The sequence below is a fragment of the Semicossyphus pulcher genome, unplaced genomic scaffold, assembly GCF_022749685.1.
Source record: "Semicossyphus pulcher isolate SPU_LCO1_2020_fin unplaced genomic scaffold, fSemPul1.0.p SCAF_10, whole genome shotgun sequence".
Lineage (NCBI taxonomy): Eukaryota > Metazoa > Chordata > Actinopteri > Labriformes > Labridae > Semicossyphus > Semicossyphus pulcher.
In genome coordinates, this window is record NW_027211604.1 from 13,105,213 (window position 1) to 13,127,516 (window position 22,304).

General features: G+C 41.5%; 3 protein-coding genes across 5 annotated transcripts; 1 reads left to right on the plus strand and 2 right to left on the minus strand.

The window, feature by feature from the left end:
* Positions 1-1,157: 1,157 nt before the first annotated feature.
* Positions 1,158-8,409, plus strand: tpte (transmembrane phosphatase with tensin homology). 2 transcript variants are annotated; one of them, XM_069671328.1, is made up of 20 exons: positions 1,158-1,469; positions 1,668-1,771; positions 1,937-2,027; positions 2,197-2,277; positions 2,361-2,408; positions 2,501-2,662; positions 2,979-3,098; positions 4,038-4,137; positions 4,257-4,320; positions 4,406-4,470; positions 4,564-4,624; positions 4,703-4,784; positions 5,046-5,134; positions 5,299-5,360; positions 5,468-5,548; positions 6,737-6,842; positions 6,933-7,030; positions 7,104-7,199; positions 7,279-7,349; positions 7,456-8,409. In XM_069671328.1, exons 3-20 carry the CDS (start codon positions 1,981-1,983, stop codon positions 7,559-7,561), a joined length of 1,539 nt encoding a protein of 512 aa, XP_069527429.1. In that variant the 5' UTR covers positions 1,158-1,469; positions 1,668-1,771; positions 1,937-1,980; the 3' UTR covers positions 7,562-8,409. The 2 variants fall into 2 exon arrangements, with proteins under 2 accessions (XP_069527429.1, XP_069527421.1); XM_069671320.1 differs by lacking the exon at positions 1,668-1,771.
* Positions 8,410-8,657: 248 nt separating this feature from the next.
* Positions 8,658-15,143, minus strand: smpd1 (sphingomyelin phosphodiesterase 1). The gene is made up of 9 exons (XM_069671309.1): positions 14,974-15,143; positions 14,521-14,780; positions 12,643-12,963; positions 11,992-12,272; positions 11,442-11,615; positions 11,004-11,175; positions 10,706-10,782; positions 9,949-10,094; positions 8,658-9,861 (listed from the first exon to the last, which is right to left on the minus strand). Exons 2-9 carry the CDS (start codon positions 14,737-14,739, stop codon positions 9,443-9,445), a joined length of 1,809 nt encoding a protein of 602 aa, XP_069527410.1. The 5' UTR covers positions 14,740-14,780; positions 14,974-15,143; the 3' UTR covers positions 8,658-9,442.
* Positions 15,144-16,024: 881 nt separating this feature from the next.
* ilk (integrin-linked kinase) lies at positions 16,025-22,262 on the minus strand. Of its 2 annotated transcripts, none has more exons than XM_069670338.1 (13): positions 22,176-22,262; positions 21,492-21,626; positions 19,741-19,906; positions 19,550-19,645; positions 19,275-19,371; positions 19,084-19,167; positions 18,922-19,007; positions 18,727-18,836; positions 17,441-17,568; positions 17,219-17,340; positions 16,996-17,095; positions 16,630-16,760; positions 16,025-16,501 (listed from the first exon to the last, which is right to left on the minus strand). In XM_069670338.1, the coding sequence occupies exons 2-13, from the start codon at positions 21,578-21,580 to the stop codon at positions 16,352-16,354; spliced, it is 1,359 nt and encodes a 452-aa protein (XP_069526439.1). In that variant the 5' UTR covers positions 21,581-21,626; positions 22,176-22,262; the 3' UTR covers positions 16,025-16,351. The 2 variants fall into 2 exon arrangements, with proteins under 2 accessions (XP_069526439.1, XP_069526446.1); XM_069670345.1 differs by having other exon boundaries at positions 21,492-21,640; positions 22,176-22,253.
* Positions 22,263-22,304: the final 42 nt, after the last annotated feature.

Sequence of the window (22,304 nt, forward strand, 5' to 3'; positions counted from 1 at the left end):
ATCCTGGACCTGCAAATGGCCCCATGCTTAGAAAGCTAAGGAAGGACTCCATTCCTTACATACCACATCATCTGTTCTTATTATTTCCTTTTTTGGACAATTAAATGATTCTAAAAGTTTGAAGGAATATCATTTTACTAAAAGTATTAGTATAGTAGCTCTTAAAGAACATTGATCAATTTGACCATTATACAAACTCGGATATGAGGGGAAACTATATGTAAAGCTCCTGTGATGAACTTACGGTTTGTGTCGATTTTGGCGCTCCCTGTTACTGATTTTGTCCTGTACATGTGGAGTTTTTAACAAACAATCTCATCCTGCTTTCTTTAAAAGTCATATGTATCACTCCCTTTATGAAAAATGTAAACAAAGGCAGCATGCAGTTTATCACTTCATCTGAAACCTACCCCCCGCCAGCCGTTTCAGGCTTAAAAAATAACTATAAATAATCAATCTGGTCGCTGATGGTCTGGTTTGCTTTTGTAGGTCACATAGAGTCATCAGAATTAATTTCAGTCTGTTTCATAACCAGTGAAAAACTTCTCACAGGAGCTTTAAATAGTAGCAACAAAGTAGGTCTAAAAAAGGTGACAGGTTGCAATTAATGCCTGTCAAAAAAGGTCTGGCACTTTATAATTTTAATCTCACAAAAGTTGAAATAAATAAATAAATAATTAAATGATGTAAGAACTCTCACATTATAGTACTTTTAATGTGTATATGTCTCCCCCTTGTGTTGGTTGGTGGTTAAAAAAAGGTTTTTAGATTACAGTCAACATTTTTCATATAACCTAAAGTCTCATATTTATGAATAAATGTATTTACATTATAAATACAGTGTATTATGCCTCTGATGTTACAGCCATTAGTAAGTGTTTTGCAAAGGTTTGTCATGTTCTTTACCAAAACTTGAGCATTTATTTCCCTAAATTTTGCCCAAAATTCCCTTTTATTTACATGGTTCGTACATTTCCCAGAATAATATTATTTAAATGAGAGGTAATTGTTTAGTAATTCGTCATTTTTGTCCTTACAACACTAAAAAAGTTGTCAGACTTTACAACCCGGGAAAGGACTGACGTTTGGGAATGCGTGTGTAATTAAAACCAGATGTTAGAGAGAGGAGGGATATTAGAGAGCTGCAGCTAGCTAACCGTTGTCTCACTTTTTAAGCTAACAATAGTAGCTTTAAAAAAACAAAAGCTGCATACAGGAAGGTTATGGTCTGGCTCGGTCTGAATGTGGGCTGAGAGAAGATGAGTAAATAGTTGCATGGGGGAAAATAGGCAGAGCGTTTTTTAACTGAGCTCCAGGAAGTGTGAAACCGCTACGTTTGCAAAACGGAGTTAGTGGATGGACAGAAAAAAAAATATACCCGGTTAACCTTTGAGCCGTCTTCCTTTGTCCTCACCAGAAGAAGTCACAAGACAAACTCCTGTATAATTTCACGAATGACTCTCCAAACGGTAAGCAGGCGGTGAGGGTTAATGTAGTTTTTGGGGGCTAATTTGGGTCAACAAACAGCCCGAGGAGAAGGAGGACTGAGCTGAAGAGCTGGGGGTTTGGGGCGTTACATTCAGCTGGATGTGTGTGATTTTTCTTGGAGGAAATAATTACCTTTGGATACTTAACTATCTCAAACAATGCTAATTTCTTGGTTGCAGGTTTTGCACTTAAGGTTGACTTCAACTTTGGTTCCCATGTGATTAACTAGTCCTTGGAAGCGCTAATTAAGTCTTGCATGCTGACTGGAAGTGTTATGATACAAGTAAGATATAAGTAACGTTTCTTTCTTTCAAAGAGTGGATAATCATTTCAAGATATCAGGAAAGAAAACAAAGTTGTTGTCTTTCCTTTATTGAGTTGTAACTTTGGAGAAAGTTGCTGAACAAGGGAGCTTGACCCTTTTTTCCACATTTGTTTTGAAATGCAGAGACCACACGTTCAGGACAAAGCCAGGAGGAAGACACGCACATCATGTCCTCTGTGCATTTCAATCCAGGGTCGGATGCAGGTGTAAATGGGTGAGGTGCATGCATTTAACAACATTGGAAGATTAACCTTTATAGTTAATCTTTACTGCACCTTGTTATATTTGAACTTTTGCTGTTGGTCTGTGTGTGAATGTGATTTTTTGCAGGGTATCACCTCTTTTCAGCCTGAATTGTCCGTTTTTTGTTGTCTTATCTGTAGAAACATTGCAAAGATGGAGGATGCAAAAGTGGAGATTGATGATGGAAAGGATGAGAGTGTGCTACCAGACACTATGTATCAGTAAGTTTACACAGCTTGGACTGCAGACACTTCATTCAAAAGCACATTTACCAAAAAGCACGACCTATTTTTCTTCTTTGCAGCAATATCCGAAAGAAGATATCCCCGTTTGTTATGTCCTTCGGATTTCGGTGAGTGTTTTGTGCTGGTAACATGGAATGATAATGGCCAAACATACTTTTTTCTTTGCCGGGGAAAGTTTATCTTTTGTCTCTTCCTGCAGTATATTTGGGGTGATACTGATCATAGTTGACTTTGTGCTGGTGATTGTGGACCTCTCCCTGCCTGCCAAGAGCAGAGATGTTGGAGATGCGATAGAGGCCGTGTCCCTCATTATCTCCTTCTTCTTCCTCGCTGATGTTCTCCTGCGGGTTTACGTGGAAGGGTGAGTGAGAAAGCTTGTAAAAGCTTGAAGCAGAAATGTTGAATAGAGTGATGCAAACCTTCCCAGAATTCTGTGTCAGCAGAAATCAAGAGTGATTAGCTGTTAAACAGGAAGTTACAAAGAGGAAGCTCTGCAGGAAATGTATGGCATGTTTTTGGCCGGCCTCTGGGAAACATAATGACTCAAAGTATCAGTGCAGTGTCACTGAGTAAATACTTTTTTACCACAGTAATGTTTTTCAGATTTTTTTACTATCAGTTGCATGATTTGTACAGTTTTCTCAGCAGCATATTAATTGTCTTAACTGCCTTTTTAGGTTCAAAGTTTACTTCAGCTCCAAGATGAACATTGTAGATGCCTGTGTGGTGATAATCACGCTGATTGTCACCATGATCTACACCTTTAGTGACCTCTCAGGAGCCAGTCTCATTCCCAGGTACCTGCTTTGTCCTGCTAACGTGTACATGCAATATTGCTGGAATCTGTTTTTTATTTATCCTCGATGTTCTGCTGATTAGCTGCGAGACAGCCATACTGCACCCACACAGGTGTTTTCACTTAAGTTGCCTGATTAAACAGCTCTTTTTGGCTATTTGTACCTAATTAACATCTGCCTGTAAGTTTAGTTGCACCTGTTAGAGTGGGACATTTTGCACTTCTGTCATTATTATTGGTGCACAGCATCTGCTGACATCATACGCATTTTAGAATAACTCCATCTGAAGATGTCTAATCAGCCAGGGCAATTAAAGCCAGTCATACTCAAGACTTTAAAACAGTGCGCAATATATAGAGTATATTCCCCTTCCTATTGGAGCTCTGTTTACTGTTAATGTGTTGCAGGGTCTAGACAAAGTATTTTAGTAGATTTTTAATTTAGAAATATTATTGAAAGATTATGATGCATGATTCTTTACTGTTTCTATCAAGCAGAGCTTATATTTAAGGAGTGTGGCATGGAAAAGTTCTGTTTTGATTAACCTCAGATTGAATAATCAGTCAACAGCCAACCTTAAAAAAAAAAATCGCTTTCATTCGCCCTTTTGAGAACACAATAATTGCCAGTGACCATATAGTTGTTTCTTTATTTTTTGAAATGCATTGTAATGGGGCGCTGGTTTAGCTCAGTTGGTAGAGCATGTACAGAAGCCACAGTCCTAGACACACTGATCGTAGGTTCAACTCCTAATCTGCCCGATCATTTGGTGCATGTCATCCCCCACTCTCTGCTCCCCACATTTCCCGTCTCCCTTCAGCTGTCTGATCCGATAAAGGCAAAAGCCAAAAATATAAACATTGTAGTAATGTCAATTTTATTATGCTCAATGCAGTAACCCGTTTTTTAAATACAATATTTTTCTCTATTCTCCGTCAGGGTGGTAACATTCCTTCGTTTCCTGAGAATAATAATCCTGGTGAGGGTTTTCAGACTGGCAGCTCAGAGGAAAGAGCTGGAGAAGGTCACCAGGAGGATGGTAAGGCCATACTAACTATCTAATGTGGTTCAGTCTACTGGAGTCTCCTGGAGGATTGCACAGGATGCTGGAAACCATAATTCTGCACGTCTGCTACATCATTGTCATTTTTCTGACAGGTTTCTGAGAACAAGCGGCGTTACCAGAAGGATGGATTTGACCTTGACCTTACTTATGTCACAGGTAGCTGTCAAATGCAAAACACCATACAAGTTGTCAGAAAACAAATTTGTTAAACATTTGTTTGCATCTTTACCCTCTTCTTTAGACCGTGTCATCGCCATGTCTTTCCCCTCCTCTGGGAAGCAGTCATTCTACAGGAATCCAATCAAGGTAAGTCTGACACAGCCGGGGTCGTGAAAAAGTAGACCCAGAGACCGAGGTACCCAACCCTCTGCAGGTTAACCTTTTTCTATTTCTGTGCAGGAAGTGGCGAGGTTCCTAGACACTAAACACGAAGGCCACTATAAAGTTTACAACCTGTGTAGTAAGTCAGCACCTCCCTGTGTCACATGCGCTGCATTCCTTTTCATGTAAAACGTCACTAATTGTCTTCTGTTTTCAGGTGAGAAGGGCTACGACCCTCAATTCTTCCACTACAGCGTTGAGCGAGTGTTCATCGACGACCACAACGTCCCCTCCTTGGAGTGAGTTACTGTTTCCATTGTGTCATTTTAGTCCCCCCCCCCCCCTGCTTTAGCTTGTAATCATACAGAAGCGCTTTAGATTACAGCTACACAAGAGGGCCTTTTGTTATTCTTGCAATGATATCAATTCAATAGGTTTACATTATTGACACAACCATAATGCCTGTATTATGAGCACATACAGCAGCAGGATGTGTTGGACAATATTTTTCCAGCATATTACAATGTCTTTATCATTGTGTGTTCTACTTCTTGTCTCAGGGACATGCTGAAATACACAGCGAGCGTCAGGGAGTGGATGTCTGCTGATCCTAAAAACATCATCGCTATTCACTGTAAAGGAGGAAAAGGTGATGCCAAAAATCCTGACTTCTTTCACTATCATTAAGTGAATTACTTCAGTTGAACAGACACATTAGTTTGGTGTTGAGCTGTTAAGCTTTCACTCTTAGTTTACCCCATACTGACAAGATAAAACCCATGCGTAATTAGATACTGCTGCTCCCCTTCACAGGACGCACAGGTACGATGGTGTGCACCTGGTTTATTGACAGTGACCAGTTTGAGAGCGCTCAGGTAAGTTATTTTCTGTTTGAGGTTTATTTAAGCGATAAATAATTAACAAAACATTTTAAAACAAGACTTCCTTACTGTCCTTACATTGTTTTCTGTGTGTTCATCAGGACAGTCTGGAGTATTTTGGTGAGAGGAGGACGGACAAGAGTCGAAGCTCCAAGTTTCAGGGAGTGGAGACTCCCTCTCAGGTAAGAACAAGCTCCTAAGGAGACAAACTCATAAACACTGTCTTTAGATTGACATATTGTTTTAAGAAGTTTTAACATTTTGGGACTACACTTAAAATGACTTTGTCTAAAATTCACAAACATTGTGATTGGCGCCTCCCAGTGGTAGGATAAAGAATTAAATTGAAAGACAGAAGGGCCAAAAGCAACACACATGGGATTATCTTTTAACCCAAAAATATTTACCTTTTTGCAAACAAGGTGTTATGTAATCAGAATAATTTGTATACTGCATCATAAATAGCCTCTATAAAGTGGATTTAAAGGAGCAGTTGGCCCCTGGAAAAAGTCACTGTCAGTCAAAGCTGGTGTTCTCAGTAATCGATAGAAGCAACAATATTTGAAATTGCCGGCATAGCTGTGGAGAAAGTTGTTCAAACAGATCGTGGTTTCGCCCTTTCTACATTCCTACAACACCCAGCATGCATTACTCCCCTCCCTCTGAAAGGAACGGCCCAGGGAGAGACGCTGGAGGGAAATACTACAGTTTCGCTGCAGGCAATGGCTCAGAGCGGTACAGAATCTGAAATACGACGAGAATATACCGGTGGATTGCCTAAAAAATCTTCCGGTCTGCAGTCTACATTTCAAACCTGACGATGTTGAACGAGACATGACATCCGAGGTGGGCGTCCTAGATTGAGGTAGTGTAGTTTAGCGAGCTCCCTGGCCTCCGCCAGATGACGCATTATACGTAGTTTGGCAGAGGTTTTCCAGGGCCCATTGGAGAAGCAGATAGCGTCCTGCAAAGGTACAGAGCATGATAGGACTGAGGTTGAAAATCAGCGAACTGGCCCTTTAACATTTTATCAACAAAAAGCTGAATTTCCTTTGTAGTATTGCATTTTTTTAAACATTGAGAGGAAAACCATTGTTTTAAAACCTTAACAGTAATAACAAGTGTTGTATAGTGTATTTTTGTGCATGTAGTGTACATACATTTGCCATGTATACAAGCTTATGCATAGTGTATGTATAGGATTTATTCCCCCTGAATCCTATGCTATAAGCTCCTGATTAATCTTGACTGTTTAAGACTTGAATGGATTGTCAGTGAATACAATCAAAGTGAGATTTCCTCATAAAAACCTGAGACTCTGAATATCGGTTGAAGATGCTTTAGGTCTGTTGTGTCTGTTTGAACCACAGAGCCGGTACGTGGGCTACTACGAGATCATGAAGACCAAGTTCAACAGACAGCTGCCTCCACCTAAAAGCATTAAGATCAAGAGCATCCGCATCCACTCCATAGCAGGTAAACTCCGCTAACCAGCAGGACCTTTCAAAAATAAATGGATCTGTTTGTACCTGTGGTAATATCTGTCTTTTTTTTAATCTTACTCAGGTGTGGGTAAAGGCAATGGTAGTGATCTCAAGGTGAAGATAATTATGAAGAAAGAGCTGGTATTTCAATGTGTGTGTGCCAAACAGGAGAACTGCACAGTAAGTCTCACACACCTCTGCACATGCACTCATCGGGTTACTCAGGTGACAAACTTGTCTGTGCTGTTTTTAGGTATTTCCTGATGTGGGGAACAACGCAGCAGTCATCAGCCTGCAGAATGGGCCTGTGGTTGAAGGAGATGTGAAGGTCATGTTTGAGTCAAGTGCTGTGAGTGTTAGCATTTACACCTTTTCAACTACACATGTAAGGGAAGATTATGTTTAGCCTGATTGCGCTCTCTCTGTAGGGTCTTCCAAAAGGATACGAAGATGTCCCGTTCTACTTCTGGTTCAATACCTCCTTCATAGAAGATGACAAGTATGTTTTTAATGCTCTGACTGCATTTTTTTTCCTGCAGCTTTTGCAGCACAAACATGTTCATATCCGCTTCGACATCAGTGCCGAGTATGTTGTCTCCAAACAGGTTGTTTCTACCCAGAGACGAGCTGGACAACCCTCACAAACCGAAGACCTGGGACCTGTACAAGGAGGACTTTGGTGTCACTATGTTCTTCTCAGACCCACAATAAAAGCCTTTTACAAAGAAGAAGAGGATAAAATGGCTTGTTACAGTTGTAATTTTAATGACGGATGCTGAGAAGAAATTGGTAGATTTAACACTAACTGAAATGAATGAGAGGCATCATATTACTTTGTGTTCAAATGTGTGTTGCAGAGGGGTCTCTCAATGAGTCAAATCATGTGGACTGAAGTGTTGCTCTGATGAGTCATCATGGCACTTAATTAAAATATGACGGTCATGTGAAGAACTGCAGTTTCATTACTAGTCATGTCTTCCTCTGAAACCAGTTAATATGTACAATTTAAGAATTTGCACCTGATGACTTTATAATTCTGAAGGGTCAGGCTGTTTGTCCTTGAAACCATTCCCTGCGCAATTATTAAACTCTGAAACATTAAGTCAATTAAATAAAAGCTTTTTTTGTAGTGTACTATTTCTAGCTAGTACTTCATGCACTGAGTGGTGTATTAGGGAAGGAAACCAGATGGAGGTGTAAAGCAGTTGAAACCACAGACGAAACGGTGTTCTCATGGGAGCAGCAGGTCTTAAATTGATATAGAAGGTGGGTGCTCTCATGAGTGTAATATTAGAAATGCATGATGTAATTACTGCACTTAGTTGTGTACATCTGTAATCGTGCTACACATTTTTCATGACCTGTGAATAAGTCACTTTGGTGTGAATGTAATTTTATGTATTGAGATGCCTAATAGGCACCAGATTAACTTTTAATTTTAACATGAAAAGCAGTTTAAAATACACCTTTACCTTTGTTTATAGACATTTCAACAATACGGTGCCACAAAATAAATTTCTTTTTCATTTGTATTAAATATTTCTCCCTCCCAGCACACACAACAAGTATCAGATTTCATCCTTTATTCACAATTTATACAATCTCTTTAAATTATTGCTCATTTTTACAACTTGCATCACTTGTCATGCTCACGTTACACCACTGGTCACAGACCAAGCCGTGAGAAAACTCCCCTCACACTCTGGGTCGACCAAACTTGTTTTGCATAAACCCCGGACATTAACGAGCAAGCAAAGAATTAAAGTGCAGACAGAAGTAAACCTCAGAGAGAAACACTGAGAAACCATTCAGCTATGAAGATCTTTATGTTGAGGCAGACAGTACCTGGCATGAAGGAATATACTTACAAAAACACTACAATGGTGCAGATGATGGACTGTCAAATTTACTGATATGACTCTGTGTTCACTCACACCTGAGAGGTTGATCACTAGATTCAGAAAAGTACAACCTTTAAATCCAACAAACATGATTGAATCGCATTGTGGGACAAATTATTCCATTAACGCAAACCTTCAGGATTTTAAGAAAAGTGTCCTGATCATCCTCAAAGACAATAACGGGAATGGGAATAATGTGGATTTTGGCTGCAACTATTCTGTGAAACACTTGGACGATTGTTTGGGATGGATACGTTTAACACTGTTCTCCCTGCTACAAGGCACCCTGCACAGTAGATCTGCCAAAATCATGAAAACTTCATAAAAGCCACTAAACTTCTGCAATGTGCACTTCAAGTAAACAGAACTTCTTTTCTGACAATCTCAAACCGTCTTTACACATTTGGCATTGCAAAACAGCAGTTGACAAACACAAGGCATGATGCAAATCAGTCAGTTAAATGTCTGTGTAAAGACCGGACTGATAAAAGGCATAACTGTCACCTCTTTCGACTTAATGTCAGGCTCACTAGCTTGCACACACAGAGAGAAATATCTCAAGTGACTTTTGGTTATCAAACAATTACAACAATCCTTGTGGACCAACCAGCAGGAGAACGTTTTGGCTCAATTTTATATTTGGTCTTATTCCTCTATCCCCACTAATCCATTCAGAACTAACTGTCAAGTGTCAACAAAGGGTTTTTCTAGCAGCCCGGGCCAACTTTCCTCCAAACCCATTGAGAAGGTCGCACTGCTCCAGCTCATCGTAGCGCCCACTTCTCAGGAAGCACATCATAGTGGTTTTGCATGTCTCCTCGCAGGGCTCTGACACATGTCCTTTATGTCTTAAGTACCAGAACTTCTGGAAGACCCGGTCATCTTTGATAAATGTCTGCATCAGCCTGTCACAGTCGGATGGGAACAGAGTGGTCAGACCGTAGGCCTCCGTGGCTCGGTACAGCAGTGTCCATTTGGGGTCCTTTTCCGGGCCACCTGCCCCTCCTGGACTGTGGTTTGCCTCTGTGAGGTTGAGGATGTAGGTTTCATGGTCGAGCACCAGCCGAGAGCTGCCTTTGTAGTTCCCATCCACGTAGTAGACACGGTAACCTGGAAAGAGATTATTTAATATTTACCTCAGACCTTGAACTTGTGACTTCCAAATGTTGGGAGATCCTTCTCCGTTTACAAACGTACCTGGGTTTAGATTAATATATGTAGTGACACTGGGAGCGATGAATGACACTCCCAGTGGCCGGGACATAGTCGCCTCATCGTAAAACATTTGGAACTCATCCAGGTGTGTATGGCCAAAAAACTGTCCAGTAATTGTGCTTTCATATCTGAAAACAGAAAAAATGGCTGTTAAACAAGAGAACATTATACAACTTCTCATCTTTTGTAATGGCAGGTTCTAAAAAGTCACGCTGTCACATGCATTGATTTAACCACAGCAGTGCATTGACCTTCAAAAACAACAACACAAAAAAACAACTGCTTGCTTATTCATTAACTAAGACTGACGCACAAAACTACAAAGGATACTGACCCGGCCGTGCAAACAGAGAGGAAGTGAAACAAGCTGCTCGCAAATAAGTCAACCAAGTTTAAATGACTGAAATTATCTTCACATCTGCAGGTTATCCATACAGTCCAAGACCACTGATAATCTGGCTTGTTTCACATTACAATTAAAATATACAGTAGCTACAATAGACAAGCGGCATTATTATTTGGGAACGCAGGCTCCACTTTACATTCAACGCTCTGACGCAGCCACACTGAACAAGAAACCACTGCTGAGTGTACAGAACTTTCCTTAGCGGCAACAGCATTAAAAAGGACACAAATGTTGTGTCTTCTACTGCAAAAGTTTTTCCTGCAGTACAACTCCAATATCTAACACTTGTGCTTTTTGCATCTTTAAGTTTGAATTTTCAGTGTAGCTACCCACCTGTTGACAATGTGATAGTAGTTCCAGCTCCAGCTGCCAAGACACAGTCCGGGTGGGATGTGACCGATGATATGTACCTAACAAGAGGACATCACAGAGGAAAACAGTTGCACCACAATGTTTTTTCATTGCATGCTCAGAAACGGTGACTAGACGAAAGCAAAAGAAAGCCATAAAGTCATTAACCACATCTGCCATAAAGCACATGACTGAGTGGGACGTGAGCCTGACACTCAATAAAAGGTGTTCCATCAGCTTTACAATGTTCCAACACAACGTCCTCTGTTGCTCTACTGACCTTCTCTCCCTTATCTTCACTGTCCTGGAGAATATGCACCAGCCACTGCAGCTGGTTAGCAGGATCCGTGGAGTTCACCATCAGCCAGAAATTTTCTCGAGCACAGAAGTTCATATTGAGGGAGACCACCCTCAGACCGGGCTGAATCTCAACTGTGTAGAATCCTGCATATCTGAAATTACAACCAAAGATGTATTTGAACGACTTGGACTCACAATCAGCTATTTGGGCAGCCATAAAAAGTCTAATCTATACAGAGAGAAATGTTATCATCTCGCTTTGCAAGAACAGGATGTGGACAAATGAAACTGAAAGAACAAACATTTGACATGCACATAGTTCACACTTCAGCAGTGCATACGTCTTATCTACAAGGTGGCCTGACCCTTACATTTACATCAACACATAACAGAAATGTTAAAAACATGAATAAAGAACCTTAAAGTCTTCAAAGCCTGCTCTGGTAACCATGGTGCCCACTCCACTGCCATGGTATCGTAGAGCCAGGAGCAGGATCTGTTGCCATGAACAAACGGCGGTGGGAAGCTGTTCACCGGCGTGCTCTCGTGGTTTCCTATGGCAGGGTAAACCGTCACATTGGGTCCCAGGTGTCTGGACAGAAGACAGCAGGGAGAGGCGAGTCAATAGCTGTTTGGATCCATTCCAGGTAACACAAGACAAACATCTGAGCAGCCCAGCAGCTGAAAGGACACCCTGAATGTTATCTGCTAAATGTTATCAACTGTAACCTCAAGAATTCTGAGGTTAAAGTTAAAAACGGTGGTATCCAGAAACTCCAATAGCAGCTGATAATCACACACACATAGTTGAAAGGTCGCACATTTCAACACCTAATTATTCTATTAGAAAATACTCAGACAGGTAAGTGGATGTACGTCATAAAATTCTCAGTAATAGCTCGGCTACAAATCCAATTATGTGTGAAAGCATACATTTAGTGTCAAGTTACACAAAAAGTTAAACTCACTTGTGAACAAGTCTGGAGATGACCGTAAGCTCTGACAGCTGCTGCTTCCTGGTCTGAGACCAAATATTGTGCGCCGGTATGTCTCCGGTCCAGTAGACCCAGTCCCAGGGCCCGGATTTGCCGGCGTTTTCCAGGAGGTTCTCCACCGTCCGTAGAGGCAGGTCGCACTTACTGTAGGTGCCCCAATACCCAGCTTCCCTCCGCCTCCAGCTGGGAGAGCCCGAGTCCTTACGACAGCACAGAGGGTCCTTGCAGTCTGCGCTGCTGCCGACCTCGTAATCCTGTCAGTGGGGATGATTTATCTTTTAAAAAGCAGGGCTTGAGCCAAAACAAAGTCCGGTGACCAAAATCAATCCACTGTTCTCTGGTTAGTCTTTTCAAATTTCCTAAAGAAACTGCAGCATTTCTAAGCAAATCAACCGCCATCTTGCGTTTTTTGGAATGTATGACAAAGAGATTGTAGTCCTGGAATTTATCTACTGTCCACTGACAACATGAAACTACATTTATTGTACACACTTTCTTTGAGGCACTGGCAGGGTGATGTCCCAGGGTGCAAAAAAAAAAAGGTATATTATCACACATATAAAAAGTAAGAATTAAAACCAGATTTAATTATTTCCATTCATTTCAGCTTGGGCATTCACTCACCTTGTCCCAGTGGATGTCTGTTAGAAACAGCACCCTGCTCTGTGGAGAACCAGGTTTTGGAGGAGAGGGTGGTGTGACCGGTGGTTTAGGAGCCTTTGGCAGGGTGATGTTCCAGGGTGCGTAGATGTCAAATGTGCCGCAGGAAGGGCCCACCAGAAGGGCGCAAGCTTCAGAGGGCCACAGCAGGGACTGCTGCAGAGCTCGGATGAAGTCGTCCCTGAACAACTCGGTTATCTGCCGACACACCTGCTCTTCGGCCAGATGGAGACGGATACATGCCTCACATACTGCTTGTGCCACTCGCTCTTCATTGACATCACTCTAGGAGAGGTAACCAAGGCAGAACAAGATAAGTGAAGAAGCAGGAGGACTACCCTAAAAAGGTCTTTGACCTATTGCTTGAACAACCGATGTCAAAATCTAAAATTTCCTGAAAAACGTTGAATGGGTGTTTCCTTATACTGAATGTAGTATTAGGGCCTATGCATTATGTTTGCACAAGTCATTGACATTATAGTCTTACAAATCTAATATCACAACTTTTATACTTTATCTGAGATTCAAGTTGGGATAATAAGAGACACTGCAATAGTAAGATTTGTAGGAGAGACTTTCCAGATGGTTAGTGTTTTTTTTAAACCTGAAAAATAGGAACTTATTTGCTTCTCCCCACATTCATGAAAAGTTTTGGTCTCAAGAGTATTTTTTTTTTAAGTGTAGTTCCATCCATATTGAACATTTTAAATACTTCCACTATTGTGTTTAATTATTGGTGCTGCCCTTTCATTCTTCAAGGTACCCATCTTGATAACTTCCTCTCTAAAAGGCACATTTCCCATATATCAGTGGAATGCCAGGAATGAAGTTCCTGTTAATGTCCGTAAAAGTATGAACGCATTATTTACTTTTTACAAATAGGCCATGAGATCATAACATTTTAAGAATGTTTTTAATCAGCTATAAGCACCAGGAGATATAAAGAGAGATGACATACATATCTAGAACTGAAACGTCTCCATATAGGGCCTTAATGTCACATTCCCCTTTGTTTGCTAATTTGAGTAACCCCATTTTAGATGGTCAAAGTTAAATTGCTTATAACTCTCAATAAATATGGTCTATTAGTAGCACCTTGCATAAGGGTAACATGATGTGAATCATGCACAGTAATGTGAACAAACCACCCTCATATCTCATACTTAACTCAATATTTAACAAGTTGTTCCTAACTCAGTTTCAGTTTGTTTAAACCATTTAAAGGGCTTGATTCACCTTTGTCTTGGAGGCTGTAGTTTGTGGTGCTGTTGAATCATTTAGCATTATACTGACCCTCTCACTATCACGTAATACAATCCAACACCATCAAAAATACAGCTTACATGGTGACTATAAAGTTGGATCATACCTCTTAACAGTTTCAAATCTCAACTCAAATTGCCCATTATCCCCATGTGAAGGTAGGGTTTATTGCAGGACTGCTGTATTGAATTACATTAGTTTTAGCCAAGTGGACCTACTAAAACTAGAACAAGATGTACAGATAAAATGACATTGACAAGTGAAAATGTATTAACTGTGTTTTTTTCATACATAACTGTATGTTTCCTTTGTTCTTTCTCCAATACTTATATTTGTTTGGCTTGTACCAAAAATGATTTTATTTTTCCATTTGTATCTCTGTACTAAACTTCCTGTCTGTAACTTTGTGTTGTTGCTGCTGTATCTCAGGTCTTTCTTGAGAATCAGACCACGTGTCTCAATGAGATTACCTGTCTAAATAAAGGCTAAATAATAATAAAAATCCCCATTCAAAGGTTTTCTAGTGGAGGTTACACATTCCTTAGCTAAAGTGAAAAAACAACAACGTGGAAACTTTACCAGGAGGGCGATATCAAGGATGGTGAAGAGAGCTTTGCACAGCGGGCAGGTGACATTTTTCCAGTTAAATCCGACCCCTGGACGGTCATACTGCTGCATGAACACCAGCCTGGGCTGCTGTGAGGTCCCTGCTGGATGACAGGACCCGAACAGCGCCAACATGAGAAGAAGAGTGCAGGTTATCAGCCCAGAGGAGGGCAGCTGCGCGAAGAGCCCCATTACCCCTCTGATAGCAGGTGTGCTCCGTTTGTCTGCAGCCTCTGTAAGAAACACGAACAAACCAGAAACAAAGTGAGGGGCGTCAAGGAAGTAACACCCAGCAGTGTCAGTTCAACACTTCAGATTCAACCGGTGAAAAAATGACTCATACAGACATCCTCAAACACATTTGAAGGGTAACAAGCTTCGACACAAACCCGACAGCTGCCTGCTAACAAAGCTAGCTCACTGTACCTCCCAATGAAGGAGCAGCCAGGGGGCACGTCGTCGCCTTATTATCCGCCTGTGTTGAAGGCAGACAGGTCAAGAGTTTCAAGACACCCCTGCTTCCACTTTCACAAAGTGTCTAGAAGCAACGTCGCTAACCCCTCCGTGTGCTCCTCCTCGGTATGTTATGATGCGAGTCTCACCGCTCGGTCTTGTAAAAGGCACAGAGAGTCAGCTGACTGGTCACGTGCCATAGGTTTCCTCTCCCATTTCTTCCTTCTGAGCAAATTGTAACTCAAACCACAGCTGATAAGGCACGTGGTGATAGGATTAGGAGTTTTATCGAGGCGAATTAATTGAACTTACTGTTTGCCGTTTTTTTTACAGCACGCTTGTACTACCTGCTTTCATGCCGTCACACATGGATTACTAGACTTCCTCTTAATGTTTCTTTTTTACACAATGATAGTGTAAAACAACCAACCAATTTAATAAACTATAAACTAGTGCATTATAAATATGCATCAGTCAAGGGCAAAAGCGCAGGTGTAATAGCATTAATGATGGCTGTATTCCATTTAGCTGCTTCAATTGTATAGTCCTGGTTGTGTGCATGCTGACTGCCTGTCATGGCTTTCTCAGACACCTGAATACAACAGAACCATTGTTCAAATTATTATTAACACCTGTGTTATCCTCCTGTTATAAGTCAATATGTCCACTGTGAAAAAAGCCCATTAAATTTTTTTGAGAAAAAGCAAAACTTGCCTCAGAGGTGAGCTTGAAGCTTAACTATGGATCTTGGAAATAGTAGTTTAGGCACAGGATTCACTTACTGTAAATAAACCAGAGCTTTCAGCCCCATCTAGTGTTGACAACAACTGCACCTAATACTGAATTATCTCCGTGACAACTAGACAATCTCCAACTGCTGAAGAAAGCAACTATACTTAACGGAAAACTTGTATTTTTATTTAAGCACTTATTGTGCTTAGGAAATAAATAAATAAATAATGATGTGAGCATTGTGCACACGAAAAAAGTTAAGGGGCCGGAAAATTAAAAAAACAGATTTGTCATAAATATAAAACATTTATTGCATTGGTATTCGCTCGTGTATAAAAGTATTGTTTCTATACACATTTCTTTGGATCTGTTTGTGTCAAAAAAGCCAATATTTCAATACACAGCCATAATAAAAGAGCATCATACATTATATCAGGCTTAAGAAAATTTATACCTCATATTTAAATTATACAAGAAAAGCATTTTAATACTTATAGTTTGAATTGTGTCGCTGAAGTGGTCTCTTGACATTATTTACAGTGGCTTAGCAGATACATGATTAAAGTGAAGATACAGAGTGGTTCCATGATTAAAAAACATAGTACTTCTACGAAGGCATTCACTTGTCTTGCATCTTCTCCAGGATGGGGACGATCATGTCAAACTTTGGCCTCTTGGCTGGGTCTTCGTTCATGCAGAGCCTCATCAGCTTACAGATATGAGGTGAAATCCCCGGGGGGATGGTTGGTCGAAGACCTTCGAGAGCCACCTGAGCAATGAGAGGGAGGTAAGCTACCATGTGGGTTTGGTGCAGTTTTTGTAAGAGATTCAGATATGCTGATTTACATATACAGTACAATACAAGCCTGTGGGTAGATAAATACTGCGCCCACTTACCTTCATGCCTATCTCCATGTGTGAGAGGTCAGCAAAGGGGACCTCACGGGTAACGAGCTCCCACAGTAACACTGAGAAGCTCCACATGTCTGCAGATCTTCTGTTGATGTCTTCAGGCCTCTTCTGCAGAGCTGAGAAACAAGTGGAAAACCATAAACATTACAGGATAACCCGTAGTTATCGTTGTATTTTTTCTGTTACATGGCAACACACCCGATGAGCAGCGTGACTACCACTAATCTGGGACTTAATTATACAGTACAGCATGTCTCTTACTGAGTGACTCATGGATGTAACAAGGCATTATGGGAGGAGGAAGTAGGTGGAAAGAAGGAGACCAGAGAGAGGAAAAAAAGCAATAAATACCTTCAGGGGCCATCCAGGCAGGAGAGTAACTCCGACCAGGACACTGGAAGGAGAACTTAGCGTCTGCCATGCTGATTCTGGCTGTCATGTCCTCATCAATCTGCGAATGAATAAGCCTGTTACTCATCAAATATCTGGGTAGACAATGAGCCTTACTTGTGTTTTGCAGTAATAGACTTAACCCTTTATAATTGCAGTTGCATAAACGGCAAGAATATCTTACCATGACATGTTTACTGTTGAGGTAAAGCCGTGACACCATTGGTTCTAAGGTGTGGAGGAACGCCATACCACTGGCAATGTCCAACGCAAACTTCACCGCTTGACTTTGGTCCACCACCAGAGCTGAGTACGAAGAAGAAGAAGAAAGGAGGAGTCAAGGAGGCAGGAGAGAAATGTAATTTTATTCGTAATTTTAAGACGTGCATAAACTCAAATGACTTACTAGTGCCCTGGTGGAGTATGTTGAAGAGGGATCCGTATGGCATGTAGTGTGTGATGATGATGGGGTGAGGGGACGGAGGAGACTGACATGCCCCAAGAACAGGGAGAATGTTTGGATGAGAAAAGATCCTGTGCAGACGTAGGGAAAAGAGAGACAGAAAAAGAGGAAGAACTTGTTTGTAAATGTCTTTTTATTAGTGTTAAGATAAAAGATGAATCATTTTGCAGTTGTAGCATAAGGAGGTCTTACAAGAAAAATAAGAAATGAACAAATTGATGGCTGGGAGGAAAAACAGACAACAAAAGTCCTCAATGATCCATGTTACATCACATTTGCATCATCTGAGGCCCTTTAAAGTTAAACTTACCTGTAGTTTTACAAGTTAATCAACTTGACGTCATTAATTTTTTTTCAATACATGTCACATGATTTGTTGCCCCTTAATTTTTAAGCAAACTCCTGCCTTTTATTACTTTAATTCTTAAAAGAGAGCAAGAAATGAGGCCCACATGGAAGCATGCTCGCACACTCACTCACATTCTTTGAATCAGCCAGCTCAGAGTTTTCTTCATTTTTGTCCTATTACGGTTCTGTTGTAATTTTTCTTTATTACTTAGAAGGTCTGATGTCGGAGGGACTGATAAAGCCTGGCCTGGTTAGACAATATGCTCATATTCTTAATAATGTGTCTTTTGTGAAGTAGTTCTTCTCGTAGGTCCTTTTAGGGGCCCTGCCGAAGCTGTGCTAAAATGCTCGTATGACTTTGGTTCACCAAAATTCTGCCTTAGTATCGTCTGTGCATACTTCAAATTTCATGTTATGATGTATTTCAAGTTTATTGTGATTGAATGAACTTTGTGGAATTTGTTTGTGTTACAGTGTGACACAATAGCCCATAACAGAAAACAGCTTCCATCAACTATTTCACCATAACACCAAACACCCCACTTCATTGACCTCCCACAATAAAAACTCCTCTCCCTGTTGTTTCACAAGACTCCTGCCCCAGATCCTAAGTTTTCTGTGTCAGCTGACCTCAATCGCAATCAATCATCACGTCAAGTCCATCCTTACATAAGCACTGTGTACACCAGCAAGTCCAAATGCTCATAGGCTGTATTCAGCACAGACAAACAGGCTCCTTAGAGACGACAACAGCAGAATCAAATGTATTAGCCTCTTTTTATGCATACTAATTGGCAGCGTGAGATGCCTTTATGCACACAAATAAATCCTGAAAACATGTGTATTACTTTTCACGGTTAAAGAACTGATTTGTAATTTACCTGAGTTTGGGATGCTCCTCGTTGAAGTCTCTGCTCTTCCTAGTGGTCCAGTCTCTCACCTGCAGCACCTTCACTACAATCTCATCCCCTTGCCACCGGCCCTGCCATAACTGCAGACACAGGCAGCACACAGTCGATATAACAAGTGCCAAGCTTGAAATAAATTTATATCTGATGCACTGAAGTGTAACTGACCTCTCCAGACTGGTTCTCATTGATCTTTGCCAGGAGTGAAAGCTGCTTGTAATCAATACCAGCCTGCTTGTTGAGGGTACCATTACCTAAAAGAGCCAAGGCATGAACAATCAAACACAGATCCAGATATTTGTGCCTTTTTGTCACATGAGTGTCACTCACGAGGTCGTGTTCGCATGGTGCCCTTCCAGAAAGTTTCCTTGTAAGGGACTTTGGTCATACTCTGACCCAACTTCTCTGCCTTTTCTAAAAACATAAACAAAGAAGGTCACAATACGAAAATATAAAATTGCATAATTATTTTATTTTAAAGAGTCTGTTTGTGTTCTAAAATGCCCAAAATGACCTCTAACCTTGAAGCAGCTGTCTTAGGTGAGGCTTGGCCTTGTCCAGAGGTGTCTGTCCATACCTGTTGCATACACACACCTGGGCCCCACTGGTCACCAAGTCCTTAAAAAAGAGGAGAGTAGATTTAGAGGACAGGTTTTGAATATAAAGCAAAGACACTGAGAGCAGCTTAAGCTCCAATACTCAACAACAAAAGCCCTGTAGTGGCTGTTACTCCCCAGAAGAGGGCCCGTTCAGCCAACTGAAAAACAGGAGTGTGTGTGGGTGTGTTGTATTGTACCTCTGCCACTTCATCCTGGCCCCAGAAGCAGGCGTAGTGAAGCGGTGTGTTCCCGTGCTCGTTGACTGTATTGGGGTCGGCTTTGCACTGAATCAGCTGGGATTCGAAAGTGAGAAAATTGAGCAACAAAGCATTTTTTACTCCCCTCTGACAGATGCAGTTGTAACCATAATACGCGTGAGTGTGTGTACCTTTGCCACAATGTCTCTGTGTCCATGACTGGCGGCGAGGTGCAGCGGCGTATCATCTCCTCTGTTCATCACATTGATTCGAGCGCCTCTCATGATGAGCATGTCAACAACACCGCTCCTCCCCTCCCGGCAGGCCCAGTGGAGGGGGCTGAAGCCGTGATCATCACTGAAACACAGAGAAGAAGAACAAAGGAGGACACTTCAAGTAGCTGTTTAATTGTTTGCACCCCAAAGTTGCTTCATAACCCCTGAAGTGTGTGTACAAAAGGCTCTATTCAAAACCCACAAAACACTGTGTGTGGTTCTCCCACACCCTCTACCTACCGGTCTTTATTTAGACTTAAGCACATGCTTTCTCAAGCTGCCGGGAGCCTAGACCCAGTGGTAAATATGTCTCTGCAGAAGCTGGAATGCCTGCTAACATACGCAAAGACGCAAACACACTCAAGACAGCAGCCTGCATAGCACTGCTGCAGTCTACAAGGAGCCAAGCTGTCACCTACGTGCCACCCAAGTGACTCCTTCACATGAGCTGACCCCAGGACAGCTGTTTGGGCTTCTCGCAGCTCCGTGCAAAGCCACAAACTGCTCACTCTATTTACCAGTAAACCTCAGGAGGGCTTGTATAGCCTGTAATAGGAAATAGCTGCAGAACTAGCTCACACTTAAGTGAAACAGCAGTTAGTCACATTCTCTGTCAGTTCTGATGCAGCGCTGTGGACGGATAGCTCCCGGTGCGACCAGCCCTGTGTGCTAAACATAGTAACAGAGGGGAAAAAAACCCAGGAATGACAGTCTCTCTCTCTCTCTTTCTCCCCTGTGTCTTCCTGTGTCACTCTGCGAATGAAATTCTGTAACTACGCAGCATCTTTTCCCACCAACATATGACATTTATTACACTTTATTAGATATTCTGAAGGCAATAAAAGGCTGGTTCACACTCTTCAGCCAAAGCAAAGGCCTCCAGCGTAATGACTGGTGTGTCAGATGTTTATGTGCAGCTAGCTGCCTGGGGAAGCTCTGTCAGCGAGGGCCTGGTCTGGCCCTGTATGGAGTTGAAGAGAGGAAATGGTCTCTGCTGTTGCGTGGTTGGCTAGCAGCTCTGCAGCCCTCAAAAGTCAACGTCAACAAACTGCACATATATGGCCTGGCCCAAGAATGAGATAACCGAGGTCTTTAGCAGTGAGGTCTTCTCGCTCCTTTTTAGCAGGGAAATTATGTAAACGGCCTGACGTGTTCGTTATATCCTAAATGATTAGCTGAAACTAATTATAGAAACTCCCACCTCTTATATTGTATTTCAATTCTTCTTCTTCTGAGTAAATAAACTTTGCTTTTCATTCTAGTGTACGTCATTTTCTGTTGTCCCCCACCACAAATCACACACTGCTTTTATACACACACACAGTTTTTAGGGATGACATCATAGGGAGAGAAATCCAAGAAGAAATCTGCGGGGGAAAAAAGCTCAAAACTGGCCTGGAATTACCTACGCTGGGTGATGCTCAGCGGCATGTGGAGCTGCAGGGAGGGAGAGCACAATATGGAAACTATTTGACCACCTCTAATGCGCCAAGGAGCGCTTTGTCTGCACACACACACACCAGCACAGAATCATCTCACCTATCATTCCAGATGTGATACATTTGATATAAAGTGAAGACTTTACACACTATATCTAAACTCCAGGGGAAGATAAAGGTCCTTCTTCAGTCCTCTTTGACACAGTGTGTGCTGATACATCCGCTTACCCCAAGTTGAGGTCATTTTCTGTGTTGTCCAACCAGAGGCGGACGGCTACAGAGTTCCCCTCTCGACACTGCGTGAAGATATCATCCATGGTTATACTGTAGGCTGCCTCTCTTTAAAGATCAGGAACATGTAGCCTGTAAAACAAAGACTACTTTTATAAATAAAGTTTTTTTTCTTCCCAAACAAGACAAGAAATTAAAAAGGTTGGGAACAGAGTGCAGTGTTCCAGGAGACTGAGAAGGTAAAACAGACATCATTCATTGTATTAGACTTAACTATTTACTTAAAAGCACTATTCCCTAATGTGTGATTGTGTGTCAGAGCCTGGTTGTATTATATTTGCTCTGTTCTGGTATCTGTATACTCCTAAACATTCATTTTAATGTTGGACCAATCATTAAGCCATTACTTTTATAGGCTACTGATTGCTAAATGCAACGTTTACTCCATCTGCTGCATAAACAAACATAAAAAGCCAGTTAAATTAAATTATGAAGTGAATTAGTAGTCCACTTCCCCTCGGCTTTATCTTCCTCTGAGGAATCGGATGGGCTGGCCCATCGTCTCACTTTGAAATCTATTGTTAAAAAAGTCAAACTGAACTTGGACATCCACAGCAAAACGTCCCAACCACAACGGAAACAAGGCTGTTGAACACAGATAAACATTGTAAAAGTTCTTACCAGCCGCTAATCGATCGATTTCTTTTCAGTTTCTTTTTTTCCCGAAAGTCCGCCGTCTCCTCAAATTTAAGGGCAGAGAGTAGTCTGTGCGAGTCCACGCCCCGCTCCTCAGAGCTGATGTGGGCTACC